The 24,631-nt window shown below is 40.4% G+C and overlaps 2 protein-coding genes across 2 annotated transcripts; one reads left to right on the plus strand and one right to left on the minus strand.

The window, feature by feature from the left end:
* Positions 1–1,045: 1,045 nt before the first annotated feature.
* ilf2 (interleukin enhancer binding factor 2) lies at positions 1,046–21,062 on the plus strand. The gene is made up of 15 exons (XM_026299799.1): positions 1,046–1,184; positions 4,841–4,900; positions 5,276–5,318; positions 7,922–8,026; positions 8,140–8,217; positions 8,505–8,607; positions 10,564–10,629; positions 10,837–10,953; positions 13,466–13,544; positions 13,655–13,742; positions 13,905–13,966; positions 14,046–14,160; positions 14,745–14,835; positions 15,278–15,438; positions 20,915–21,062. The coding sequence occupies exons 1-14, from the start codon at positions 1,180–1,182 to the stop codon at positions 15,427–15,429; spliced, it is 1,164 nt and encodes a 387-aa protein (XP_026155584.1). The 5' UTR covers positions 1,046–1,179; the 3' UTR covers positions 15,430–15,438; positions 20,915–21,062.
* Positions 20,727–24,551, minus strand: pex11b (peroxisomal biogenesis factor 11 beta). The gene is made up of 4 exons (XM_026299800.2): positions 24,239–24,551; positions 22,993–23,108; positions 22,717–22,918; positions 20,727–22,589 (listed from the first exon to the last, which is right to left on the minus strand). Exons 1-4 carry the CDS (start codon positions 24,292–24,294, stop codon positions 22,175–22,177), a joined length of 789 nt encoding a protein of 262 aa, XP_026155585.1. The 5' UTR covers positions 24,295–24,551; the 3' UTR covers positions 20,727–22,174.
* Positions 24,552–24,631: the final 80 nt, after the last annotated feature.

Raw genomic sequence — 24,631 nt, forward strand, 5'->3', positions numbered from 1 at the left:
CACCGAGAGGAGGCCCCGGGGAAGACCCAGGACACACTGGAGGGACTATGTCTCCCGGCTGGCCTGGGAACGCCTCGGTGTCCCCCCGGAAGAGCTGGGGTAGTGTCCAGGGAGAAGGAAGTCTGGGTATCCCTGATTCGGCTACTGCCCCCGCGACCCGGCCCCGGATAAGCAGAAGAAGATGGATGGATTAATTACAATTAACTAATATAATTTAAATCATATTAAATGTATTAACTTTAAATTAGAATAACTACTGTAACAATTGAATTTCCCCTTGGGGGTTAATAAAGTACTTCTTCTTTTTATCTTTTCTTATCTTATCCAGTGTTGGTGTTGGTCACTATAGTTTTGTGATATTGTCCATGTTGTTTGCTCCAGACTTGGTAGCCCAAAGCTGGAAAACACAAAAAGTTTTATTTCTTTATTTTCTGGTTTTTGTTTGGCTATTTTAGCCTAAAATGCCAATTCAAAAATTCTATAAAAACACACATAGTTCATTTGTTCATTTTAAAGTAAAACTATTAAATACACAAGATTTAATGTACAATTAAAACCACAAAGTTTATTTTAATTACAGAAGATTCCTGTGTTTTGGTGATGGTAATGTATTTTTGGAACAGCAGTTTCCAGAATATTGCAGTTTTGCAAACAGTGAAATACTTCAGCTAATAAATAAATAGTTAATATTTACAAAATTACACTGGAATTACAAATGTGGAAAAAGAGGGCAATAATAAAAATAATAATAATAATAATAATAACAATAATGTTGCTGTTGTTAACATTAATATTGATGGAATAATAACAATATTAATTAATAATAAAGCTATTGTATTATATATTGGTATTCATATTTTAAAAGAACTGGAGACTAGATGCTATTATTGTGAAATAGCAGGAAAAAAGAGAACACATTTTACACAGCTGACATACTGGGAACACTACTTGGACTGTAGCAGGTGCTTATTATGACGAAAGAAGGGCACTGAATTTTGTCTTTTTTCTGCTAATAAACCACTCCACACTGGAGTCCAGCAGGTGGCAGTAATGCATTTTTAAATTGTCTTGAGAAATGCTTTGAAACTCAAAGAAGAAGAGGGAGCAGTGAAGCACTGAAGGTGGAAGTGAAGATTTCTCCTGAAATTTTCATATTAAACTATCAAGACGTCGTACGCTATGAGGTAAATATGTTTCAGCCTGTTGAAGATCCAGTTCAGCTGTGACTAACAGTTGTATACAAGCTGAGTCTAGATTGTAGTTGGTAAATCTTTTGCTATAGTGATGCTAGCAGCTAGCTGCATGCATTGTTTGAAGGCTGCATGGTTTGGACTTTTCTCCATGCCGAGTGTGGATTTCATAGTTTTACTGAGTCATTTGTTATTCCCTGACGTGTGGTACTTGTCCAGTAGGTCAACGTTAACGTCGCTTAGCTAAGTAATGGTGTAATGAATGAACCCGTGCAGAGGTTAGTTCAGCCACACAGGATGTTCAACGGGATTATTACGTTATCTTAGACAATCAAAGATCTGTGAGCAGTTCGCTCTCTTATCCTGTGACAGAGCAAGGATAATATAAAACCTTTATTTAATCGGGCATGGCGTGACTACGCCAGCCGATGAAAACAAATTGGTTACATCTGGTGTTCCTTGTAAACGTGGTCACGGACGTAACGCCGTAACTCACGTCACCCTCAGAAACAGATCAATATATCAAAATATCAACAATTTGATGCAATTGGAAAATACAGCTACATGAACAAAATCCGGTTAGGTACATATATATGTATGTATGTGTGTGTATATATTTATATACAACCTTTAGGGCTGATGGTCCCGAGATATCTAGGTTCAAATAAAGAAATAATTTATTTACCTTTATATAAATATACACCTCAGTTTATGATATGGTAAATAAATTATTTACCTTTTATTAAATTTATTTGAACCTAGATATCTCAGACCATCAACCCTAAAGATTTCTCTTAATTTTCTAAGGTGAGCTCCCCCTTATAATGGATTGTTCATGGCTTCTATTTCTATCTAACCACAGTAAATCATTACGTTTTGTGGTGTTTAGCAAAATGATGTGCCATTGCATAATCAGTAATTCACTCAATCTATCTAATCTTACTACACCTGGTATAAAAAAAATCCAGAGGGGCAAGTGAGACTATACACCACAAAAGTGGTATTGCACTTAGTAAACTTTATATGTTTCTGGCCTGCCTTTAAGTCTGTGAATTCTTTCTTCAGTGTTTGTTTGGACAATGTTTATATTTATTCATTTAATTTATATTCTGGGCTCATCGTGCAATAACAAAGATAAAAATAGACAGCACAATCACAACAAGCCAATAATGTATTCAAATATACTTATTAAAAAGACAACAGTACCAGTGTTTTCCCAGCTTTGACTAGTTTGGCTAGGTGTCCTCAATAGCACCTGCAGGTATCATTGTATGCCACCTGTAACCTCCGTAAACTGGCTTTCTTGTAGTTAGTCCATAAATGACCAGTATACAAATGTGTACAATATAATTTAAACAAGGTCAACTTCACTTGATCTGTACAAAAACCAAACTTACAAGAAAGAATATTTACCTGAGTGTATAACATTCTACACTGTCTATAAATATTATCATTAGTCATATCCTCTGTGTTAATATGTACCAGATATTTTACTTTATCAGTGACACAAACAGTATTTGACAAGCAAAAATCAGGAAAATTCATATGTCTATCCTCTTTAGTCGTAGAAATCATGACCACACTTTTAGTTAGGATTATACTTGATGTCATGCTCTAAGCCATAATCAGAACAAATATTCCGTAACTGCTGGAGTCCAGCGGTGCTTAGTGTAAAAACCACAAATCATCTGTATATATCAGGTGATTCAGGATGAGACCACCATCCACACAACCAGTATTACAAGATTTTAAATGTACTGACAAGGTCATCCATACACAAATTAAACAGAAGAGGGGATAAGATGCTTAAATCCCATTACTCATCTTAAAAGGTGCAGAAACACTGTTAGCCCATTTAATTTGCATAGTTTCCTGGGCATACCAATAAACCAAAATATGGACAATGTATCTAGCAACACCTTTTGTATAAGTTTAATAAATAGTTTCCTGTGACTTACACTTAGAGGCTTTGGATGCACATAAAAATTAAGGAGTTCTGGTTCTTATATTTGTTTGCAATCTCTTTTAGAGCATAGACACACATGTTTGTACCAAGCTTAGATTTAAAGCCAAACTGATTTATCTGTACATTTAATGTAATTTGTCATCCTGTCCAGCAGGATTCTTTCAAGTACTTTTGAGAGTATACTGGCCAGAGCAATGGGTCTATAATTGTCCATGCTGCAAACTCTCCCAGCTTTATCTTTCATGACAGGAACTAACAAAATAGTTAACAGAAAATAATCCATGTACAAGAAACCAGTAGGACAGATAGCAAGGAGTGGCGCTAACTTCCCCTTTGCATATTTCAGATGCTCAGCAGAAATTCCATCCATCCCTGTCACTTTGTTTGGTAATAGTTTGGTAGGCATCATTAGACATGATTCCATCTGTGCTGTCAATATTATCAACTATAACACATGCACTTGATATACAATTAAACAATTTATAATAGTGTTGCTGCCATAAGTCTAAAATATTATCTGTGCCAGAGATTCCATTAACCATTCATAGTAGTAACGCTTTACTTCCTGTAATAACTTTAACCTCTTTCCAAAAATCACATGCATTGTTACAGAAAAGTTTCCGAGCCAATGAATTAGCTGTCATTGCTTGTTCATTTTTACTGATATAGCATCCTGCATACTTATATTTGGCCTTTATGAGTCTTTTATGTTCAAACACAGCACCATGCTGTGGCCTCCCAGCCAATACCCATTCACTGAAGGCCTCACATGCTTCAGCATATAGTCCAGCCACATATTCATGGCTGGACTATATGCTGGACTATATTTTGCGCTCTTTTGTGTGATATATTGCGCTGCGTAGTGGGGCAGAGCTCAAACAAGGTTTTCTTAGGGGCCTCTATCCACTCTGAGTCAAAATTGTTTACAGCCAGCAAAACAGTCTCATCTTGGCTTAAAGTTCTAGATTTAACAGTCAGAAAGTTTAGAAATTCATCCTCCACAATTACTTTGGAATCCACAGTCCTGTATATTTCTAGTTTTAGCCCAGATCAGCGTAACCCTGGGGCATCTGAAACTTGGGCTGCTGTACCTTCTGCCATATTGAGTGCACCTCAATTAGTACAGAGACATTTTAATGTACCCACTGGTCCTTTTAACCAGTCACTTCCCCTTTTGAAAAGAGGTCTTATTTATTGCCTAGTATATTTGACATAGAAGGAATATGACTCCAGTAAATTCCAAATAAGAATTAAATACAAATAAAAGAAATAAAAATAGAAATAGCAAATGGGTGACAGATAACTGTGAACAAAGTTGCCCCTCAAAGTATGTGAAATTTTTGGAGTTTCAAAAAAAATGCAATTTGAATTATGGCATGGATTTGTGGTGCTTGTTTACTCTAATGAAGTGGTGGCCACTGCCCTGCTTGTTTTCCAACCAACGCTCCACTTCCAGCTTCTAATTGGCTGAACACACCTGGTCCAGGTAATCAGCACTGAGTAGGGTAGGGATAGTTGGAAAACTAGCAATGTAGTGGTTCTCGAGAACCACGGTTGGCCACCTCCGTTCTAATGCATTGCCTAACATATGTTCCATGAATCCCAGAAATACTGTTTGGAGGAACTGACCACATTTCTAGTTCTACTTTCTTAACTTTAATGAAGCTACTGTGTTTCTATCCAGAGGAGACCGCGGCAGGGGCCGGGGAGGCCGCTTTGGGTCCCGCGGAGGACTGGTCCAGGGGTGAGTTCAGCCTCCGAGCTCTGTTCACTTGTACTTTTTCAATAACGTTGAAATCACTATATTAAAAAGCCTGCACTGCACAGTGTTTACACTTCTGACACATCTGAATCATACAGAAGAAATGTCCCTCATTTTCAAATTAAATTAAGCACTCTTGATGTTAAATTGATGACTGATTAACTAGGGCTGGGTATTCTCAATGACTGTAGCCCTAGTTTAGAAGTCATTTATTGTGTGCAGGCACTCCATGGCAATTACAAATACTACCTGGAAGTGTCAAGTCTGCATTCATTCATTCAGACATTATGATAATTGTAGAGGTTTTCTGTTATTATAAAACAACAAACTGTTGCTCTTTGTTGCATTCCTGTTTAGGTATCGCCCATTTGTCCCACACATTCCCTTTGACTTTTATGTGGTGAGTAAAAGTGTTTAACTGCTTTTTATTGATCAAAGTTTCAGTGTTTCAGATTTGACTGAAGCCAGCATTACTTTGGATGTGGCTGGGCATGGTAAGATTGTGCTCTGTTGCACCTGTAGTAGTGACATTATAATGCGCTTTGGTACTGGAGGAGCATTTTCATAGTTCTTAGACTCTTTGGGGGAAGTTCCCCTTTTTTGTGTGTCTGCACCACACGAACTGAGAATTATGATAGTTCCTAGAACACTGTTTTGGGGGACTTTTGGCTCCTACTCTGGAGTAGGTACTTTTCCAGTGCAATGCAAACCATGAGTGACGAACATTTATGATGATTCTTTAGACACAAACTTAAGCCAGTGCGTCACCAGCAACCACCATTTCAAAAGTTAATTTTAGTAGTGTAAACATCTGCTTTTGGCAAGAAAAAAAACTCACACAAAATGCCAAAGTCCAGGTTGTCTATGCATAGGACAAAATTCAGAGAATGTGAAAATGTTTGCTAGCCTTGTTAAATGTTGTGCAGAAGTGTCGTCACTATAGCAACCATCAGCTGGCTTACATTACTTCAGTGTTCCTACTGGTGGTGTGAATGCAAACAAAAAAAGGCCCTTATGGTCTGTACTTCTCAAGTCCTCAGTGGAGGAAAGGTATCATTTCCTAGACCTGAGTCCCTAGAACAGTTTGTCTCCCTAGTGTCTAGGGCCTGCATTCAGAAATTTACATGACTAGACAAAAGGGTCTTATTACACAATGGTGCTAAAACGTCCTTATTACGAGTTCCTTCTTCAGAGCTTTTCAAAAAGGTGCAGAGACATTTTACTAAAGAACAAAATTAACACGAAACATAATAAATCAACTTGTCAGCTACAGTGTATCTGGTGTCAAGTAACATCAAATCGGATATTTTTCCACTTAAGAAAATAAGTCTAGCAATAGTCATGAAATCACTAAGACACTTAATGAACTAGGGTCACTGGGGTCTGAAGAATACATTTGTTGGTTATATCTGCCATTAAATACTGTTTTAACAGTTGATTATAATTGTATTTTTACAAAACACTGCAATCATGAGGCACATTACCTGCAGCTGCTCCCTGTGAGTAGTTGTCTGGACTGCCTCCAACTCTGCAACGTAAGACCTATGTACACTAACAGTCCAAACTTTGGGCACACCTTCTCCTTCAGTGGCTTTATTTTTATTTTCAACATTTTAAATTAATACTGAAGTCATCCGAACTATGAAAGAACATGAATGGAAATATGTAATAATAAAAAAAAGTGTTAAACAACCCAGGATGTTTTATACTTTAGATTGTCCAGACTAGCTGCATACATGCTTACTGGTGGGAAATTTGAGACATTTTCTGTCTTCTTAATGTGCTTTAGAACATCAGTTGTCTTGTCCAGAGAAAGGGTAGGTACAGAATCAATCGCCCTATTAGTACTACATCAGCAGCTGTATGAGTACATTTTATGGCAAGAAACAGTTAAGAGAAAAAAATGTACATCATTACTTTAATAAAGGCCAGTTGATCAAAGCAAGTCAGCGCTATGATGACACTGGGTATCATGAAGACTGTCCCAGGAAAAGTAGACAAAGAGCTACTGCTGCTGCATTGGATAATTTTATTAGAATTACCAGCCTCAGAAACCAACATTTTACAGCATCTCTGTAAAATCCTGGAGTTCAAGTGGCAGACATATTTCAACATCCACTGTTCAGAGGAGATTGCATGAGTCAGGCCTTCATTGTTGAATTGTGGCAAAGAAACCAGTACTTTGGAAAAACAACAAGCAGAAGATACTTGTTTGGGCCAAGAAATACAGGGAACGGGGATTAAATCAGTGGAAAACTGTCTTTGGTCTGATAGGTCTAAGTTTCAAATTTTTGGTTCTAACTGCCGTGCTCGTTAGGCACAGGGTGAGTAGAAAATTCCTGTATGTTGTTTCCACTGTGAATCATGGAGGAGGAGCTGTAATGGTGTGCAGGCGCTTTGCTGGTGCCACTGTTGGTGACTTAGTGCAACCATCACTTGTTTTCCAACAGGACAATACCCCAAACACACCTCTAGGTTCTGTGCGAGCTATTTGTCCAAGAAAGAGAGTGATGGAATATTGTCAGATGACTGTACCTAGCAATATAAATCCAACTGAGACTTTTTGGGATGAGTTGGACCAGAAAGGGAAGGAAAAGCAGCCAAAGTACTCAACACCTCTGAGAACACCTTCAAGATAGTTGGACAACCAGGTGACTACCACATGAGGCTGACCTACAGAAACCCAAGAGTGTGCAAAGCTGTCATCAAATCAAAGTTGGCTATTTTGCAAAACCAAAATTATAAAACATCTTCTTAAATACATACAATATTAATATACAACGTTGAAAATAATAAAATTGAGAAAAAACACTGGAAAAAAAAAAGGTGTGTCCAAACCTTTGACTAGTTACTGTATAGTGCTAATAGTCTGTGATTACTTTAATTTCTATATTTAGGACCTACTTCTAGTTTTGGTTGTTTTGTGAGTATACATGTACATAAATGCAGCAAGGCGAGAAGTTGTTGTGTGAGTTACTGAAGCAGACAGTTGTTTGTCCAAAGTGTGAGATGGCCTTCCCCAGAGTGAAGCCTCCACCTGATGAGACAGCTTTCAGTGAGGCTTTGCTGAAGAGAAACCAGGACCTCAGTCCCACCGCTGCAGAGCAGGTCAGTCAGACCTGCACAGGCCAAATATGTCTCATGAATTTGTTTTGTGCATGTAGTTTGTTACTCACGTTTACTGACAGAAACCTTGTGTATTGGTCTCTATCTGCATTTAGTCCTCCATCTTGTCCCTGGTCACAAAGATCAATAATGTCATTGACAACCTGATTGTTGCGCCCGGCAACTTTGAAGTGGTGAGTCATTTACAACATGCGTATTGTACCAGTGACAAAGATCTTGGTTTCATTGGTTTCCTAGATAATCAGTTACAGTACTAAATTAATAGATGACTGTTCTGCCAGAATATGTCAGGCTTCCAGTTTAGTACTACATAAGTATGAACGTGAAAGTGACTAATGGTTAGCCAAATCTATGAATTCTTTAACATCTGTAAATAAATATGGAGCCTGTAAATAGTATGGTATAGTTTTTGTTTTTTTTTAGTGTAATATATTTGAATAATGTACATTTCTGTTCATAGCAAATTGAAGAGGTGCGTCAAGTGGGATCTTACAAAAAGGGCACCATGACAACAGGACACAATGTTGCTGACCTGGTTGTGATCCTCAAGATCCTTCCTACATGTGAGTGATCACTGGGAGTAATGTCATCCACTTAAAAACTGAACAGGCTTTCAGTGTAATATTGCAGACTGAATGAAAACATCCACTAAAATAAACTGCTGTAAAAATATATCAGAAAATATTTTTTTCAACATTTTTTGCATAAATCTGTTAATGAATTTCTGTTCTGATCAAAACTACTAAATGTTAAAAAATTATCAGGGTTTTAACCCTTTAAATGCCAATTTCATAAGTGATGTCATGGATTTGGGGAAAACAACACAAAGTGACTTATTTTCAATGTAAAAAGTGATTGTGGACAGTATTGGATATGTCAAAGATTAGTAACAACACTGATTTTTGATGCATTTTTGTACAGCATCAGACTTTAATTTTTTCGGACTAATTTACTGTTCCTGGATGTTTTTGCCCCATCGACTGCCATTATAACGATATTTTCTGACTGCACAGCCATGACACTATATAATCATGAATTCTGGTTGGTGGTTTCCCTGTTGGGAAGAGGTAAAATTTGTGATTTTTACTGAGGTACATATTCTGATTTTCTCAGACACCTCAGGGTCAACATGCAAAGGTCTCTATATATGGACTATAATATGCTGATATAGTCCATATAAAACTCCATATAAAAGCCAGAAACTAAGCTTTCTATGCACAGGCCTGTGTAAAGGGTTAATGGGGCCACTTGGTTGTCAACAGTAAAATGCCAATGGGGCAAAAACATCCACAAAAAAAACATTTTGATGCTGCACAAAAACTAACAATGCATCAACATCAGTGTTGTTACTAATCTTTGACATATCCAAGACTGTGATAAAAGGAAAAATAAATATCCAGTCCACAAACACTTTTTCTATTGCAAATAAGTCATTTTGGTTTTGTGTTTTTTTTTTTTGTTTTTTTTTTTTTTTTTTTTCCAAAATCACTTATGAAATTGGCATTTAAAGAGTTACAATCCTGGATTTTTACATGTATTAGCTTTGATCAGACCTCAAGTTGATTGATTCATGCAAAAACAAGGTGGAAAAAAATATTTATCTGATATATTTTTACAGCAGTTTATTTTAGTGGATGTTTTCATCCCAAACATAACCAGTGTAGTAAATTTGCGCACAGTGTATTTTTGACCTATGGAAAATTTCCAAATCATATTTCCAAAATCTATGTCAAATTAAGGTTTGTCACCAAAAATCATTCCATTTGCTGAAATACAGTGAAAGTTATGGCCAAATTAAGAGTGAAAAATGACACTTGGTGGATTGGATGAAAACATCCCGAACAGTACATGAGGGTTAATTAGTTAGATATAATGTGACTTTTAGCATACATTAACTACAACTTGCTCAAGGACAGCTAAATTTAATCTCGGGACCACTAAAAATATTAATGATCAATATTATTGGCCAATAATATTGAGTATTATAAAGCATTACAATAGTTCTTCATTAACAAATGAAAGTTCAGTTAAACTTTATGGTAACTTTGCCCCATATGACTAATTTGCATACACCAACATGAGCACATGGCTAATCATCAAGCCACCTCTAAGTGGCATGTTGTTTTTATGATCATATTACACATACTTGCTCTGCAGTTACACAAAGTATATTTGCAATACGTTTGACAGTCCATTGAAGCATTGAGAAAACACTCACTAACTGGCATTGCCCATAGCAACCCAAAGAAAATCGATAAATCTATGGCTATATTTATACCTCTTATTAGATTATAAATTTTGCTATTTGACAGCACAAAGAGGGATAGAGCTGGCATTCTAAAGTCCAATATATGGCTCTGGCAAATATAATTATACATAGTGTCTTTTTGTCTAACCATGCTGGGTGGGGAATCCATCTGGTTGGTCCGTCATTGTGTATGACACAATGTGGTTGGAGAAGTTTATTCAGAAACAATAGTATTTTAATCTGTGTAATGCTGATTTTTGTTGTATTGCAGTGGAAGCAGTTGCTGCTCTGGGAAATAAAGTAGTGGAGACCCTTCGTACACAGGATCCTACTGAAGGTAAGACATTGAGGGAGCAGAGACTTCAGCATGTGGTGTCATTTCAAACACATCAGAAATACACAGATCATTGCAGAAATTAATCTACAAGACAAGAGTTAATTTTGGTTTAACTCATAAGTTCGCTCTAGCACATTTTTTTGCTATCTTTGGTATGTTGCTTAATTGGTACCTTTTAGTAATTTGATGTGTATCTGTTGGTTTCAGTGCTGTCCATGCTGACCAATGAGACAGGCTTTGAGATCAGTTCAGCTGATGCTACTGTCAAGATCCTCATCACTACTGTCCCTCCCAACCTGCGAAAGCTTGATCCTGAGCTGCACTGTATAAGCTTTTATACACACACACACACACACACATATCATGTATCACTATACATACACACATATATATATATATATATATATATATATATACACACACATACACACAGTGCTCAGCATAAATGAATACACCCCACTACATTTGTCAGAAAACCTTTAGTTTCCTTTCAGAATCAACATTTTCTATGAGATACTATACTACAAAATACTCCCACAAATGTGGGCCATTGATTGCAAACAAGATTTGTTAATTTGCACACAGAAAAAAGTGATTTTCCTAACAAATTCATTCAAGACCATGTTGCAATAATGAGTACACCCCAATTATAGTCTTAGGAGAAAAGCCACACTTAAGACTACAAAATTCTAATTAACAGGCATTCAACCACAGGTGAGTCTAATGATTCATTTAAGAGGTGTGACTATAAAAGGACATTACTTAACAAAGAAAAGCACTTCCCATTTCATACTGTCAGCAATGGCTCCCCATGGAAGAGAAATGTCACAAAATCTGAGAAAGGAAATTTCTTTACACAAAAAAGGTGAGGGCTACAAGAAGATCAGCAAAGCTTTACATATCAGTCAAAATACTGTAGCAAAAGTGATCCAAAAATTTAAGAAAGATGGAAGTGCAACCATCTTACAGAGATGTCCAGGCCATCCACGGAAGTTAACATCTCGACAGGAGCGTCTTCTGATGAGAAGGGTTGAAGAAAATCGCCATGCAAGTTCACTGCAGTTAGCTAAAGCAGTAGAAAGCCAAACTGGAGTGACCGTTTCCCGTGACACCATACGGCACACACTGCAGAGGAATGGCATGCATGGGTATCGTCCACGAAGGAAGCCTCTCCTAAAGCCCATGCACAAAAAAGCACACCTAGAATTTGCTAGGGCCCATGCTGAAAAAGGTGAAGACTACTGGGACTCTATACTCTGGAGTGATGAGACAAAGATTACTGTTTTTGGAACTAATGGTTTTAAAACTGTATGGCGTCGTAAAGGTGAGGATTTCAAAGAAAAATGCATGGTGCCTACAGTGAAACATGGTGGTGGCAGTGTCCTTATGTGGGGCTGCATGAGTGCTGCTGGTGTTGGGGAGCTGCATTTCATTGATGGTATCATGAACTCAACAATGTACTGCTCTGTACTGAAGGAGAAGATGCTGCCATCACTCTGTGCACTTGGTCGTCGTGCACTTTTCCAACACGACAATGATCCAAAACACACATCTAAAGCTAATGTTGCATTTCTGAAGAAGAACAGGGTGAAGGTGATTGAATGGCCAAGTATGTCTCCTGATCTGAACCCAATCGAACACCTGTGGGGAATTCTGAAGCGACAAGTTGAGCATCACTCTCCATCCAGCATCCAGGCTCTAAAAGAGGTTATTCTTGAAGAATGGAAAAAGATAGATGTTGCAATATGTCGCCAACTTGTTCATTCCATGCCTAGAAGACTTGGTGCTGTCCTTAAAAATCACGGTGCTCATACAAAATACTAGATGTAGTTTTTGTTGCGGGGTGTATTCATTTTTGCTTCAACCAATTTGAGTAAAACTGAAGATTTTGTGATCTAAGCTAGATTATTAACCTTAATTTCATGTTATGGAGTTAAATAAGTATTCAATAAAACTCAGCCTTGTGAAAAGTTTGGAAATTGTTCTTTTGTTCATTGAGCTACTGATTAAATTAGTACTTTTTAAAGGGGGTGTACTCATTTATGCTGAGCACTGTATATATATACTGTATATATATTTGGGACTATGATGTTCTATTTAAATTGTTTCTTTGCATCTTTGTTTTCCTCCCTTAAAAGTATCTTGACCTACAACACCTTTGGCAGATAGGTCCAAAGTCTCAACCTCACTACTAATTGGCCAACAAAAACCATGCAGCAGACGTCATGGTGTAACAGGAGCTTTTACATTCTGGTCAGAAATGTGGTCAATAACTACAACTTGTAATACATTTTTCCTGAGGATTCCTCTGGTGATTCTGTGTCTTTCAGTGTAGGCCACAGCTATTCTCACCCATGCAGTATACCTACAATGTGAATAAAGCCAAACTGTTTAGCAAAACTGCTGTTGGTCAGAAATGGTCCTCCGAGGTCAGTCTCTTTGCAGAACTTCTTGAAAAATGTACAGAAACATTGCTGTATTGTAACCAAAAGTCAGTTGCTCAAGTCCATTACTTTATAGTTTTCAAATCTTTAACATACTTAACTAAGAAAGGGATTCTAAAGGTTGTCAGCCTTGAGGACACAGTGACAATAAATTAGTAAGTGTAATAAGTGTTACCTTACAGTTCACTGACTTTCCAAAGGTGTGCTCACATGATGATCCTGATGAACATGATGACATGTTAATTTGTAAAACATTTTGCTGAATATTTAAAGGTCCCACTACAGTAATTCTTTTAAACTGAGTGTATACAATTCAGCCTGTGGACGCAAAAATGTAGTTGGGGATGCTGGGCTTAAGTTTTTTTTTTTTTTTTTTGGTGTTATTTCTGCAGTGGACATCAAGGTGCTGCAGAGTGCCCTTGCTGCTATTCGCCATGCCCGCTGGTTTGAGGAGAATGCCTCTCAGTCAACGTGAGAAAGCCTCCCTGTCCCTGTTGTTTCCTAAAAGTAGAGATGACGTGGCATAACCGCACAATACACCCCCTGAACTTAATGCATTATGTGATGGTAATCATTTTTAGGGTGAAAGTGCTGATCCGCCTGCTCAAGGACCTGAGACTGCGCTTCCCTGGTTTTGAACCCCTGACTCCCTGGATCCTGGACCTGCTGGTAAGACCACAAGTCCGCATGTCCTGACAGTAACTTACCCTAAAGTAAAAAGCAAATGAATGTGCCTGTATGCACTCAGCTTTTAAAAGGTTTATTAGATAAGATGCTAGATAATTTATATTGGTACTATGAGTGGTGAGGCTGGTGTCCACTGTGTTCCAGGGCCACTCTGCAGTGATGAACAACCCATCCAGGCAGCCCCTGTCTCTGAACGTGGCCTACCGGTTGGTTCCCTCTCATAGGTTTCATTTCTGTTCAGTCATTACAGACAGACCACTGTCTAAGTCTTGTGCTGTTTTGAAGGCGTTGCCTGCAGATGCTAGCTGCCGGTCTCTTTCTGCCTGGCTCTGTGGGCATCACTGACCCCTGCGAGAGTGGAAACTTCAGAGTGCACACAGTCATGACACTTGAACAGCAGGTAGGTCATATCCTGTCCCATCACTATATGTGTAAAAATAGCTGTTGCACACATCTGGACACCTACATCCTATCAGAACTTCCTGTCCTCGTATTCCAGAATAAACATATATAGAGTTTCATATGGAGTATATTATAGTGTGTGCATGTGCGTGCATGTGTTCAGTCTTTCCAGCAGGACTTGCAGGATATCACCTCCTGCTCTTAGCAAGTGTGTCTACCACAACGGACGAAAGTGCTGGGTGTACTTTTTTTTCACTCTTGAGCTGCTGGTGTCCTCTGGTATCTTCTGTTTTCTGCTGGAATGGAGTGATGTCTTGAATGCTTTCCTGTGGTTAACATCCTGGATGGATCCACCAAAAACTCTTTCTATGAGATTGTGAAATACTGACCACATTTTTAAAAAAATGTACCTGTTGAAATGTGTACATATTATCTGCATGAATATGTATAAAGTAAAAAAGAAATCCTGTCCATATCAGATATTACAAAAATCCCTTAAATATAGACAATTGAAAGCTCTCAAAAGTGTTTCATGAAATTGATGACAGTGTAATAATATTCAGTTTCTGTCTCTTTGTGCAGGACATGGTGTGTTTCACAGCTCAGACATTGGTGAGGGTGCTGTCGCATGGAGGTTACAGGAAGATCCTCGGCCTGGAGGGAGATGCCAGCTGTAAGATCATCTGTCTTCATTAGTCACAATAGATGGGTTTTCTGCCTACAGCAGTGGTAGAAAACCCATTGCTAGCTTATGTATGGACATTGCATTTTGGTGCAGTTTGCTGGATATCAGTAGTGCGCATAGAACACTACATGATGTGCAGTAGTAAAGCTGCTGGTAGCAGTGAAAATGCTATTACAGACCACACACATAGCTGTACAGGTACATAAAAAGTGAGCATCCCGCAGTGATCTTTTGTCCAGTATGATGTTCCATTTAAAACATGGCCAGAATGACACGTCTTAGGTAAAAGGGTTTTAGTAAAGATGATTTTGATATCCTCTGATAACAGCCTCTGATAGTTTCTCTATGGGACATGCACTTATTTTTATGTATTATGCTGTTAGTTCCACAATTCTCTTTGCCTGTGAAATAAAATAATCTGTGGTTGCAGACCTGGCAACAGAGATGTCTACATGGGATGGTGTGATTGTCACTCCGTCAGAAAAGGCCTATGAGAAACCCCCAGAAAGGAAAGAGGAGGAAGATGAAGCTCTGGAGGAGGGAGGAGATGGAGAGGATGAGAGCATGGAGACACAGGAGTGATGAGTTCAGGTTGCAGCATGTGCACATATTGCCACTAACACATTCTTAGATTTTCCCAACTTTCTTTACATCAGCTTCTATTAACGGTGTGTGTGCACCAGGTTCACAGCAATACATTTAAGACTTTTTAAGACCTTTTTAAAGCAACATAAATTCAATACTGATTTTTAGTGTCCAATGATGAACTGCAAAATTTATAAATAAAATTAATATATATAATAATATATAATATTCAACATTAAACAATGTGCAATATCCATTCATCCATCTATCCATTTTCTGCTGCTTATCCGGCCCTGGGTCGCAGGGCCAGTGGTCTAAGCAGGGATGCCCAGACTTCCCGCTCCCTAGACACTTCCTCCAGCTCTTCCGGGGGGGATACCAAGGTGTTCCCAGGGCAGCCGAGAGACATAGTCCCTACAGCATGTCCTGGGTCATCCCTGGTCTTCCCACAGCTCTACTCCGAGCTTCTCCCAGGTGACTGAGCTCCTCACCTGATCTTTAATGGAGCGCCCAGCCACCCTGCGCAGGGAACTCATTTTGGCCACTTGTATCCAAGATCTTGTCCTTTCGGTCATGACCCAGAGCTCATGACCATAGGTGAGGGTAGGAACATAGATTGACTGGTAAATTGAGAGCTTCGACTTTCGACTCAGCAACCCCTTTACCAAAACAGACTGGTACATCGACCACATTGCTGCTGCCGCTGCACCAATCCATCTGTCTACCGTTTCATTCTTCCCTCACGCGTGAACAAGACCCCAAGATACTTAAACTCCTTCACTTGAGGCAGGATCTTTCTTCCAACCCAGAGAATGCAAGCCACCTTTTTCCAGTTGAGAACCATGGCCTCGGACTTGGAGGTGCTGATTCTCATCCCAGCCACTCCACGCTTGGTTGTAAACCTCCCCAGCGCATGCTGATGGTCCTGGCTCGAGGAAGCCAACTGCTTCATTTGCAAAAGGCAGAGATGTAATCCTGTGGTTCCCGAACTGGACTCTCTCCGGCCCCTGGATGCACCTAGAAATTCTGTTCATAAAAATAATGAACAGAACCTGTAACAAAGGGCAACCCTGCTAGAGTCCAACATGCACTGGGAAAAGGTCTTACTTGCTGACGGCAATGCAAACCAGACTCCTGCTCTGTTCGTACAAAGACCGGACAGCCCTTAGCAAAGGGCCCCGGACCCCATACTCCCAGAGCACCTCCCACAGAATGCCACGAGGGACACAGTCAATTGCCTTCTCGAAGTCCACAAAGCACATTGTAGGCAGGTTGGGCAAACTCCCATGATCCCTCGAGCACCCTGGAGAGGGCATAGAGCTGGTCCAGTGTTCCACGACCAGGGTGAAAACCGCATTGTTCCTCCTGAATCCGAGATTCTACTGTCGGCCGAATTCCCCTCTCCAGTACTCTGGCATAGACTTTCCCAGGAAGGCTGAGGAGTGTGATCCCCCTGTGGTTGGAACACACCCTCCGGTCCCCCTTCTTGAAAAGAGGGACCACCACCCTGGTCTGCCAGTACTGTCCCTGAACGCCACACAATGTTGCAGAGCCATGTCAGCCAAGACAGCCCAACAACATTCAGAGACTTAAGGTACTCAGGGGCAGCTTACTATTGCAACAACACATCATCAGTAGGGTAAAACTAACCTGTCTCACAACGGTCTAATCCCAGCTCACGTTCCCTATTAGTGGGTGATTAGCTCTCGTCCACCCCTGGTGCCTTGCCACCGAGGAGCTTCCAAGCCACCTCTGTGACTTCGGCCTAGCTGAGAGACAGCTCAGCCTCCAAGTCCTCAGCCTCTGCTTGCTCTATGGAAGGCGTGTCAGAGGAATTGAGGAGATCCTTGAAGCATTCCTTCCACCGGCTGTGCACCAACAATGTCCCAGTTGAGGTCAACAGCTCCCCACATCCACTGCTTCCCCCTCCTGATTCGCTGGACGGTTTGCCAGAATTTCCTCGAGGCTGATCTATAGTCCTTCTCCACGCCCTGACTGAACTCCTCCTTGATCCATGCTTTGGCCTCCACCACCACCCAGGCCGCCTGCCGGCACCTCTCAGCTGCCTCAGGAGTCCCACAAGCCAACCAGGCTCGATAGGACTCCCTCCTTGACGGCATCCCTTACTTCTGGTGTCCACCACCGGGTTCAGAGATTGCCGCCACGACAGGAACCAGAGACCTTACGACCGCAGCTCCAAGCAGCCACGGTGACAGTGGAGGTGGAGAACGTGGTCCACTCAGACTCAATGTCCCCAACCTCCCTTGGGTTCTGGTTGAAGCTCTCACAGAGGTGTGAGTTAAAGAGCTCTCTGACAGAGGGTTCAGCCAGGTGTTCCCAGCAGACCCTCACAATTCCTTTAGGTCTGCTGAGTCTGTCTAGTTTCCTTCTCCGCCAGCAGATCCAACTCACCACCAGGTGGTAATCAGTTGAGAGCTCAGCCTGTCTCATCGCCCGAGTGTCCAGGACATACGGCTGAACGTCAGATGACAGAAATTGATCGTGCATCTCCAGCCTAGGGTGTATATATAGGGTGCACCTTATACTCAAACATGGTGTTTGTTATGGACAGACTGTGACTAGCACAGAATTCCAACAACAAAACACCACTCAGGTTCAGATCGGGGAGGCCATTCCTCTCAATCACACCGCTCCAGGTTTTACAGTCGTTGCCCACATGAGTGTTGAAGTCCCCCAGCAGAATGAGTCCCCAGTTGGAGTACCTTCCAGCATCCTTCCTAGGGACTCCAAGAAGGCTGAGTATTCTGTACTGCTGCTCAGCCCGTAGGCCGAAACAATAGTAAGAGACCTATCCCCGACCCGAAAGCGCAGGGAAACAACCCTCTCATTCATCGGGGAGAACTCCTGCACATGGCAGCTGAGCTGGGGAGCTATGAGCTAGCCCACAACCAGTAGAAGAGGGGCTCTCAAGGAGTTGGGTTCCAGAGCCCAAGCTGTACATGGAGGTGAGCTCGACTATCTCTAGTCGTACCGCTCAACCTCCCACCCAAGTTTAGGTTCCTTACCCCCCAGTGAGGTGACATTCTCTGTCCCTAGAGCCAGTTTCAGTATCCAGGGATCAGGTCGACGAGGCCACAATGTGCAATATGAAGTGTCAAATGAGTATATACGTAAGGCAGAACATACAGTATTGTTCAAAATAATAGCAGTACAATGTGACTAACCAGAATAATCCAGGTTTTTAGTATATTTTTTATTGCTACATGGCAAACAAGTTACCAGTAGGTGCAGTAGATTCTCAGAAAACAAACAAGTCCCAGCATTCATGATATGCACGCTCTTAAGGCTGTGCAATTGGGCAATTAGTTGAAAGGGGTGTGTTCAAAAAAATAGCATGGCATGGCATTCAATCAGTGAGGTCATCAATTTTGTGAAAAAACAGGTATGAATCAGATGGCCCCTATTTAAGGATGAAGCCAGCACTTGTTGGACATGCATTTGAAAGCCTGAGGAAAATGGGTCGTTCAAGACATTGTTCAGATGAACAGCGTACTTTGATTAAAAAGTTGATTGGAGAGGGGAAAACCTATAAAGAGGTGCAAAAAATTATAGGCTGTTCAGCTAAAATGATCTCCAATGCCTTAAAATGGAGGGCAAAACCAGAGAGACAACCATCAAAATGGATCGAAGAATAACCAGAATGGCAAAGGCTCAGCCAATGATCAACTCCAGGATAATCAAAGACAGTCTGGAGTTACCTGTAAGTACTGTGACAGTTAGAAGACGTCTGTGTGAAGCTAATCTATTTTCAAGAATCCCCCGCAAAGTCCCTCTGTTTTAAAAAAAAAAAAAAAAAAAAGGCATGTGCAGAAGAGGTTACAATTTGCCAAAGAACACATCAACTGGCCTAAAGAGAAATGGAGGAACATTTTGTGGACTGATGAGAGTAAAATTGTTCTTTTTGGGTCCAAGGGCCATAGACAGTTTGTGAGACGACCCCCAAACTCTGAATTCAAGCCACAGTACACAGTGAAGACAGTAAAGCATGGTGGTGCAAGCATCATGATATGGACATGTTTCTCCTACTATGGTGTTGGGCCTATTTATCGCATACCAGGGATCATGGATCAGTTTGCATATGTCAAAATACTTGAAGAGGTCATGTTGCTTTATGCTGAAGAGGACATGCTCTTGAAATGGTTGTTTCAACAAGACAATGACCCCGAACACACTAGTAAACGAACTAGTAAACGTTGGTTCCAAACCAACAAAATTAATGTTATGGAGTGGCCAGCCCAATCCCCGGACCTTAATCCAATCGAGAACTTGTGGGGTGATATCAAAATTGCTGTTTCTGAAGCAAAACCAAGATATGTAAATGAATTGTGGGATATTGTTAAAAAATCATGGAGTGGAATAACAGCTGAAAGGTGCCAACAAGTTGGTTGACTCCATGCCACACAGATGTGAAGCAGTTATAAAAAAAACTGTGGTCATACAACTATATATTAGTTAATTCACAGGATTGCTAAATCCTAGAAACAAAAACGTTTGTACAGTCAACGGCAGACACTGCTATTTTTTTGAACACACCCCTTTCAACTAATTGCCCAATTGCACAGCCTTAAGAGCGTGCATATCATGAATGTTGGGTCTTGTTTGTTTTCTGAGAATCTACTGCACCTACTGGTAACTTGTTTGCCATGTAGCAATACAAAAAATATACTAAAAACCTGGATTATTCTGGTTAGTCACATTGTACTGCTATTATTTTGAACAATACTGTATAATCTTTGAGTGGGTTAGAGAAAACACGAGAACTGCATATATAAAAATGAGCTGCAACATTTTAGGCTCTGTGCCTTGGACACCTCATCAATTTTCTAAATTTCAGCCAGCGTATACATGTGGGCTGGTCCTCAACTAAACCCCACACCTGTCACGTTTAGGGCAACAGGCAGTTGCTAATGTCCTAATTTATTGTATGAATTATTGCTATTGTATGAATTTAAATGACTACTTTATCTAATTCTATATGATTTGGCAATAGTTGATAAATGTGGCATGTTTGCACTTTGCCCTTATTTAACAATTGGAAGTTGAGATAAAACATGTAGAAAGAAAAACAATTTGTGCCCAAGTGTAGGTTGACCATTGTAAAATAAATGTGCATGCATCTTGTAGAGTACCAACCTTTTCATTAAACCTGAGCAGTTATTAACTGAGAAATTCCTTTATAAATTATTACTTAATGACTAGTGGAAGCAAAGTCTTATATTTCTATATCGCTTGTCCATTCAACCATTCACACACAATTACATTTACTCAAGTACTGAGTATTTCCATTTTATGTTTACTTTAATTCAGAGGGAAACATTTTATTCACTACATTTATTTCACAGCATGTGCTCTGCACATTCTTAATGCAAAATGTAATCAAATCACATTATTAAACAAATATATTTTTGTAAATTAGGCCAATGAGCATCATTGTAACTCTCACATTCTACTCTTTCTGCAGTGAATGTTGGTGGTCTCCTATGCAGAAACGCCAGCAGGAAAAGTGTCCCATGTCTGGTCAGACGGGCTGGCCTCATTTGTTGTCAGATGTTATGTTTTTAATTTCTCTTTGTAACTGTTAACAGTAAACTTTTTTTCTTTTTTTTTAATTTACCCTGAGTCTTTTTTGTGACAGCCTGTCCTTACACTCAAATGCAAGCATTCCACATGGCAGGTTCATTCTCAGCTGAGTGTGAAGGAAGAACTATTAACACTGACCCTGCAGACATGAAGACAACTGTCTGTCCTTCAGTTCCCCTGAAACATTTGCTGTACATTATACATTACTGTTTCCTGAAAAAAAAATCTGGAAACATATGTCACTGATCAGTGATGATCGGTGCTCATGTTGTGGTTGGTTGTGCTGATGACCTTCTTATAAGTTATTGATCCATTAGTCTATATCGACAAACTGGTGATATATATTTAGTAAGGGCAGTGGAGAGATTTTTAAATATAAAATAGACATCTAATAATCATAAAATAAAGAAATGCAAGTCTGCAAGAGTAAGTATTGAGCACTGGATAAAATTACTCTTTTCCCCTAAAGATAACTGTGCATTGCCACAGACAACATATTCACATTCATAGAAACATTTATTTTAAAACAGGTCCTGTGTTATTTAAGATTGCAAACATTGTACTGCAATACCAGTGGGAGACTAAAGCTTACTCCACATTTCCTTATAATGGTTATTGCATAAACTGAATAAGATGGTGGTGCCATGTGAAAAAGCTGGCATCAGTGCATTTTCTGCATCACAGCTGGGTGGTGTTACATGGACAACATACCAGAACCTTAGGTCTTGTAGGGAACAGTGTCTACCCTAAATCTTCCAGTAAAGAACTGTACAGAATAGTTACAGTTCTTTACTGACTCCAATCTTAAAGGATGAGGTGAGTCAAAAGTCTGGACACACTTTACCATTGAACTAAATTGAAGTGTCCAAACTTTTGACTGGTACTGTATATGCAGGACGGTGGTTTATAGAATGACAGCTGAAGCTTTGTGCAACAGTGCTACACTTCAGCACCATGTGGACCCATCTGAAGCAGAGCATTAGTTGATCTGTTCAGCCATGCAGGTCAGTAATGAGCTGTGTGTAATGCAGACATGCCTCAGGTGTTAGTAGTACTCATACAGTAGATGTAATCTATTACTTATTTTGAGCATGTCTGGAGGACCTAGATTCCCTACTACTATTCCAACAGCTGCTGCTGTTTATGGTTTGAGCTTAAGCCAGGGGTGGATGATGGTGAGGATGGAAAGGACAGAGGAGGCCAGGCCACATGCCCCCACAAACCCAGTCCCTGTAGGGTAAATCCCCAGCCGGTCCAAAGGGATGAAGATGTCACAACTGTTTTTTAACAAGTCCAAAAGCAACGGCGGGTTGCTGTACAGCACCGTCACCAGCAGGTGAAACTGTCTACGGAGCCACACCGATATGACAGGGAGGCCCACGGTGGGCAAAGCAGCAGGTGAGGAAGAGTAGGTCTGGTGGTCAGCAGGCAAGGCTGTGCTGGGGTAGGGGGAGGGTGGGGATTTGGTGGCTCTGTTACGTGCTTCACACTCCATGAGGAGATTGAGCTCATACACATCTCGAGTCAAGTTGAGGATCAGAGTGAAGAGGTAATACCTGAATAGTTCAAACACACAGTTGGAATGAACTGAATTGTAAGACTGACTTGCTGCTTTCAGTATATGGTCAGATTTCTGTCTGAAAGGTTTTGTCAACAAATACAAAGAAAAAAAGCCTTGGTCACCTGAAAGATCTCTGACTCCATTTGTGCTGGTCCAGGTTAGAAATAAGGCCTGTTTTTCCAGCCCATAGGATGTTGTCACAAGCGAAGTACATGGCTCTGTTGAGGTGGCCAATGGTCAGGCAGAGCCTCAGCATGCTATCGGAAAGGTGTATGGCCCTCTTAGCGGCCTCCAGCGCCTCCACAGAGTTTCCCAGACGCAGCACTGTGGGACACAAACACAACAGTCACACTCCTCCAAAATTGGTGCTTCCAATTCAAAGTGGCGGCTGTACTCACATTTTCTTGTCAGGCTCATATGTGCTTCAAGCTGACAGATGATTTTGTGGAGCTGAGCTGCTGCACCACCCTTCTGCAGAGTGTATCCTAGCAGAGTGCAGGCATACTGAGCAGCCCTGTGAGTGCACAACACAATGTTGCTAGGCTGACTGCAAAGCTCATTAAAGAAGGCTCAAAAAATTCAATTCAATTTATTTGTATAGCACCAAGTCACCATACAATCGACTCAAGGCACTTTGCAAAAAACCCAACAAATCCTTTATGGGCAGCACTTGGCAGCAGTGGAGAGGAAAACTCCCTTTAACAGGAGAAACCTCCAACAGAACCAGGCTCAGTTTTGGGCAACCATCTGCCTCGACCGGTTGGAGTGAGTGGATAGAAGACAGAGAAAGCAGACTTCTTGTGAAGAGTAAAGCTAGATGGATTAATCAGCCAGGTCAAAATATCAGCTTCGATCACCTTTTTGCAGATCTCTCAATATTAGTAAATATCTACACACACCAAACTGGGTTTCAGGTAATTTTGTGATTTTTACACTGTAAAATGTCACAGATAATGTGTGTGGATAACAATTAATTTAAAAAGCTAAAATTGTTGTTAAAAACATTACTCAGGTGATATCAGATTTTTAATCTCATAAATGTTAATAGAATTATCACCCTATAAAATCCATAATTAGTGGAATTATAATAACCCTAAACTATGCTTAGCACTTATATCATTGTCTGAGTCCTGATCATGTGACTGCACGTAGTCTGCACGGGACAGGTATGTAGCAAAACCTCACAGCAGGCACTGGGACCACAAATAAGCCTCATTTTGTGTATGCTGTTGTTCCACATTTGAGTTCCCACTCACATTTTAATGCTATGGTTTTGTCTAAAGGAACTGTTGCTATGACAACAATTCCAGGTGAACTTTGAAGAGCCAAAAATTTGCGTACTACTGCCATCTGGGTCATCAATTATCCTTGTATAAGGACCGAGGTTAGTCTGTAGGTAACTCAGACCCTCTTAAGGTATGAAGACTGAAACCAGGTCGGCCCAGCTGTGTTTTCTCTCTAAGTTCACAACTACAGCTCCAGCCTGACCAAGTGACTGATCTTACTGACAGTTAGCAGAGACATAGCTAATGCTAACGTTAGCTAACTAGTAAGGAGCAGTTCGGTAGTTAACGGCTACAGTGAGGGTTCAGGTTTTTATGTATCAGGCGTTCTCCATGTCGGTAATAAAATCAGTAACGTTACCTAATAACTTTCTCCTTGGCCTGGCTCTGGGCGTTAAAGCGGACCCAGGAGTCCATACTAGTTCCTTGTTCTTGGCCTGTGACAGCTGCTTAACAGTTAATCTCAATTAGCTAGTAACCTCTAGCTATTAGCTGATTATGTCTGCAACACCGGAGCTGCTAATTAGTAGGCAGATGTTGTCGTGCTTGATCTGATGTCTTCAGAACTTCTCAGGAAAATACCACAGCGGATCACACAACAATCAACCACTTATTTGCAATCTCGCGTTCCACCTACTCGGATAACCGAAACACCCTAACTACTACTTCTTCTGCTGTAGTATTTGCAGCAGACCAGATGTAGCGAACGCACATTTCTGCCCCCCATAGGTTATCTACAGAATTCCATTTAATT

Source organism: Mastacembelus armatus, chromosome 11, assembly GCF_900324485.2.
Source record: "Mastacembelus armatus chromosome 11, fMasArm1.2, whole genome shotgun sequence".
NCBI classification, from domain to species: Eukaryota; Metazoa; Chordata; class Actinopteri; order Synbranchiformes; family Mastacembelidae; genus Mastacembelus; species Mastacembelus armatus.

Excerpts from the sequence above, each read along its gene's own strand:
- ilf2 (XM_026299799.1), top strand. Across the intron at positions 13,743-13,904 it reads CCTGGATCCTGGACCTGCTG|GGCCACTCTGCAGTGATGAA; the intron begins GTAAGACCACAA and ends ACTGTGTTCCAG. Across the intron at positions 14,836-15,277 it reads CCTGGAGGGAGATGCCAGCT|ACCTGGCAACAGAGATGTCT; the intron begins GTAAGATCATCT and ends CTGTGGTTGCAG.
- pex11b (XM_026299800.2), bottom strand. The coding sequence starts at position 24,294 with ATGGACTCCTGGGTCCGCTTTAACGCCCAGAGCCAGGCCAAGGAGAAA. Across the intron at positions 23,109-24,238 it reads GCCAAGGAGAAAGTTATTAG|GGCTGCTCAGTATGCCTGCA; the intron begins GTAACGTTACTG and ends GTGCACTCACAG. Across the intron at positions 22,590-22,716 it reads TGGAGTCAGAGATCTTTCAG|GTATTACCTCTTCACTCTGA; the intron begins GTGACCAAGGCT and ends TGAACTATTCAG.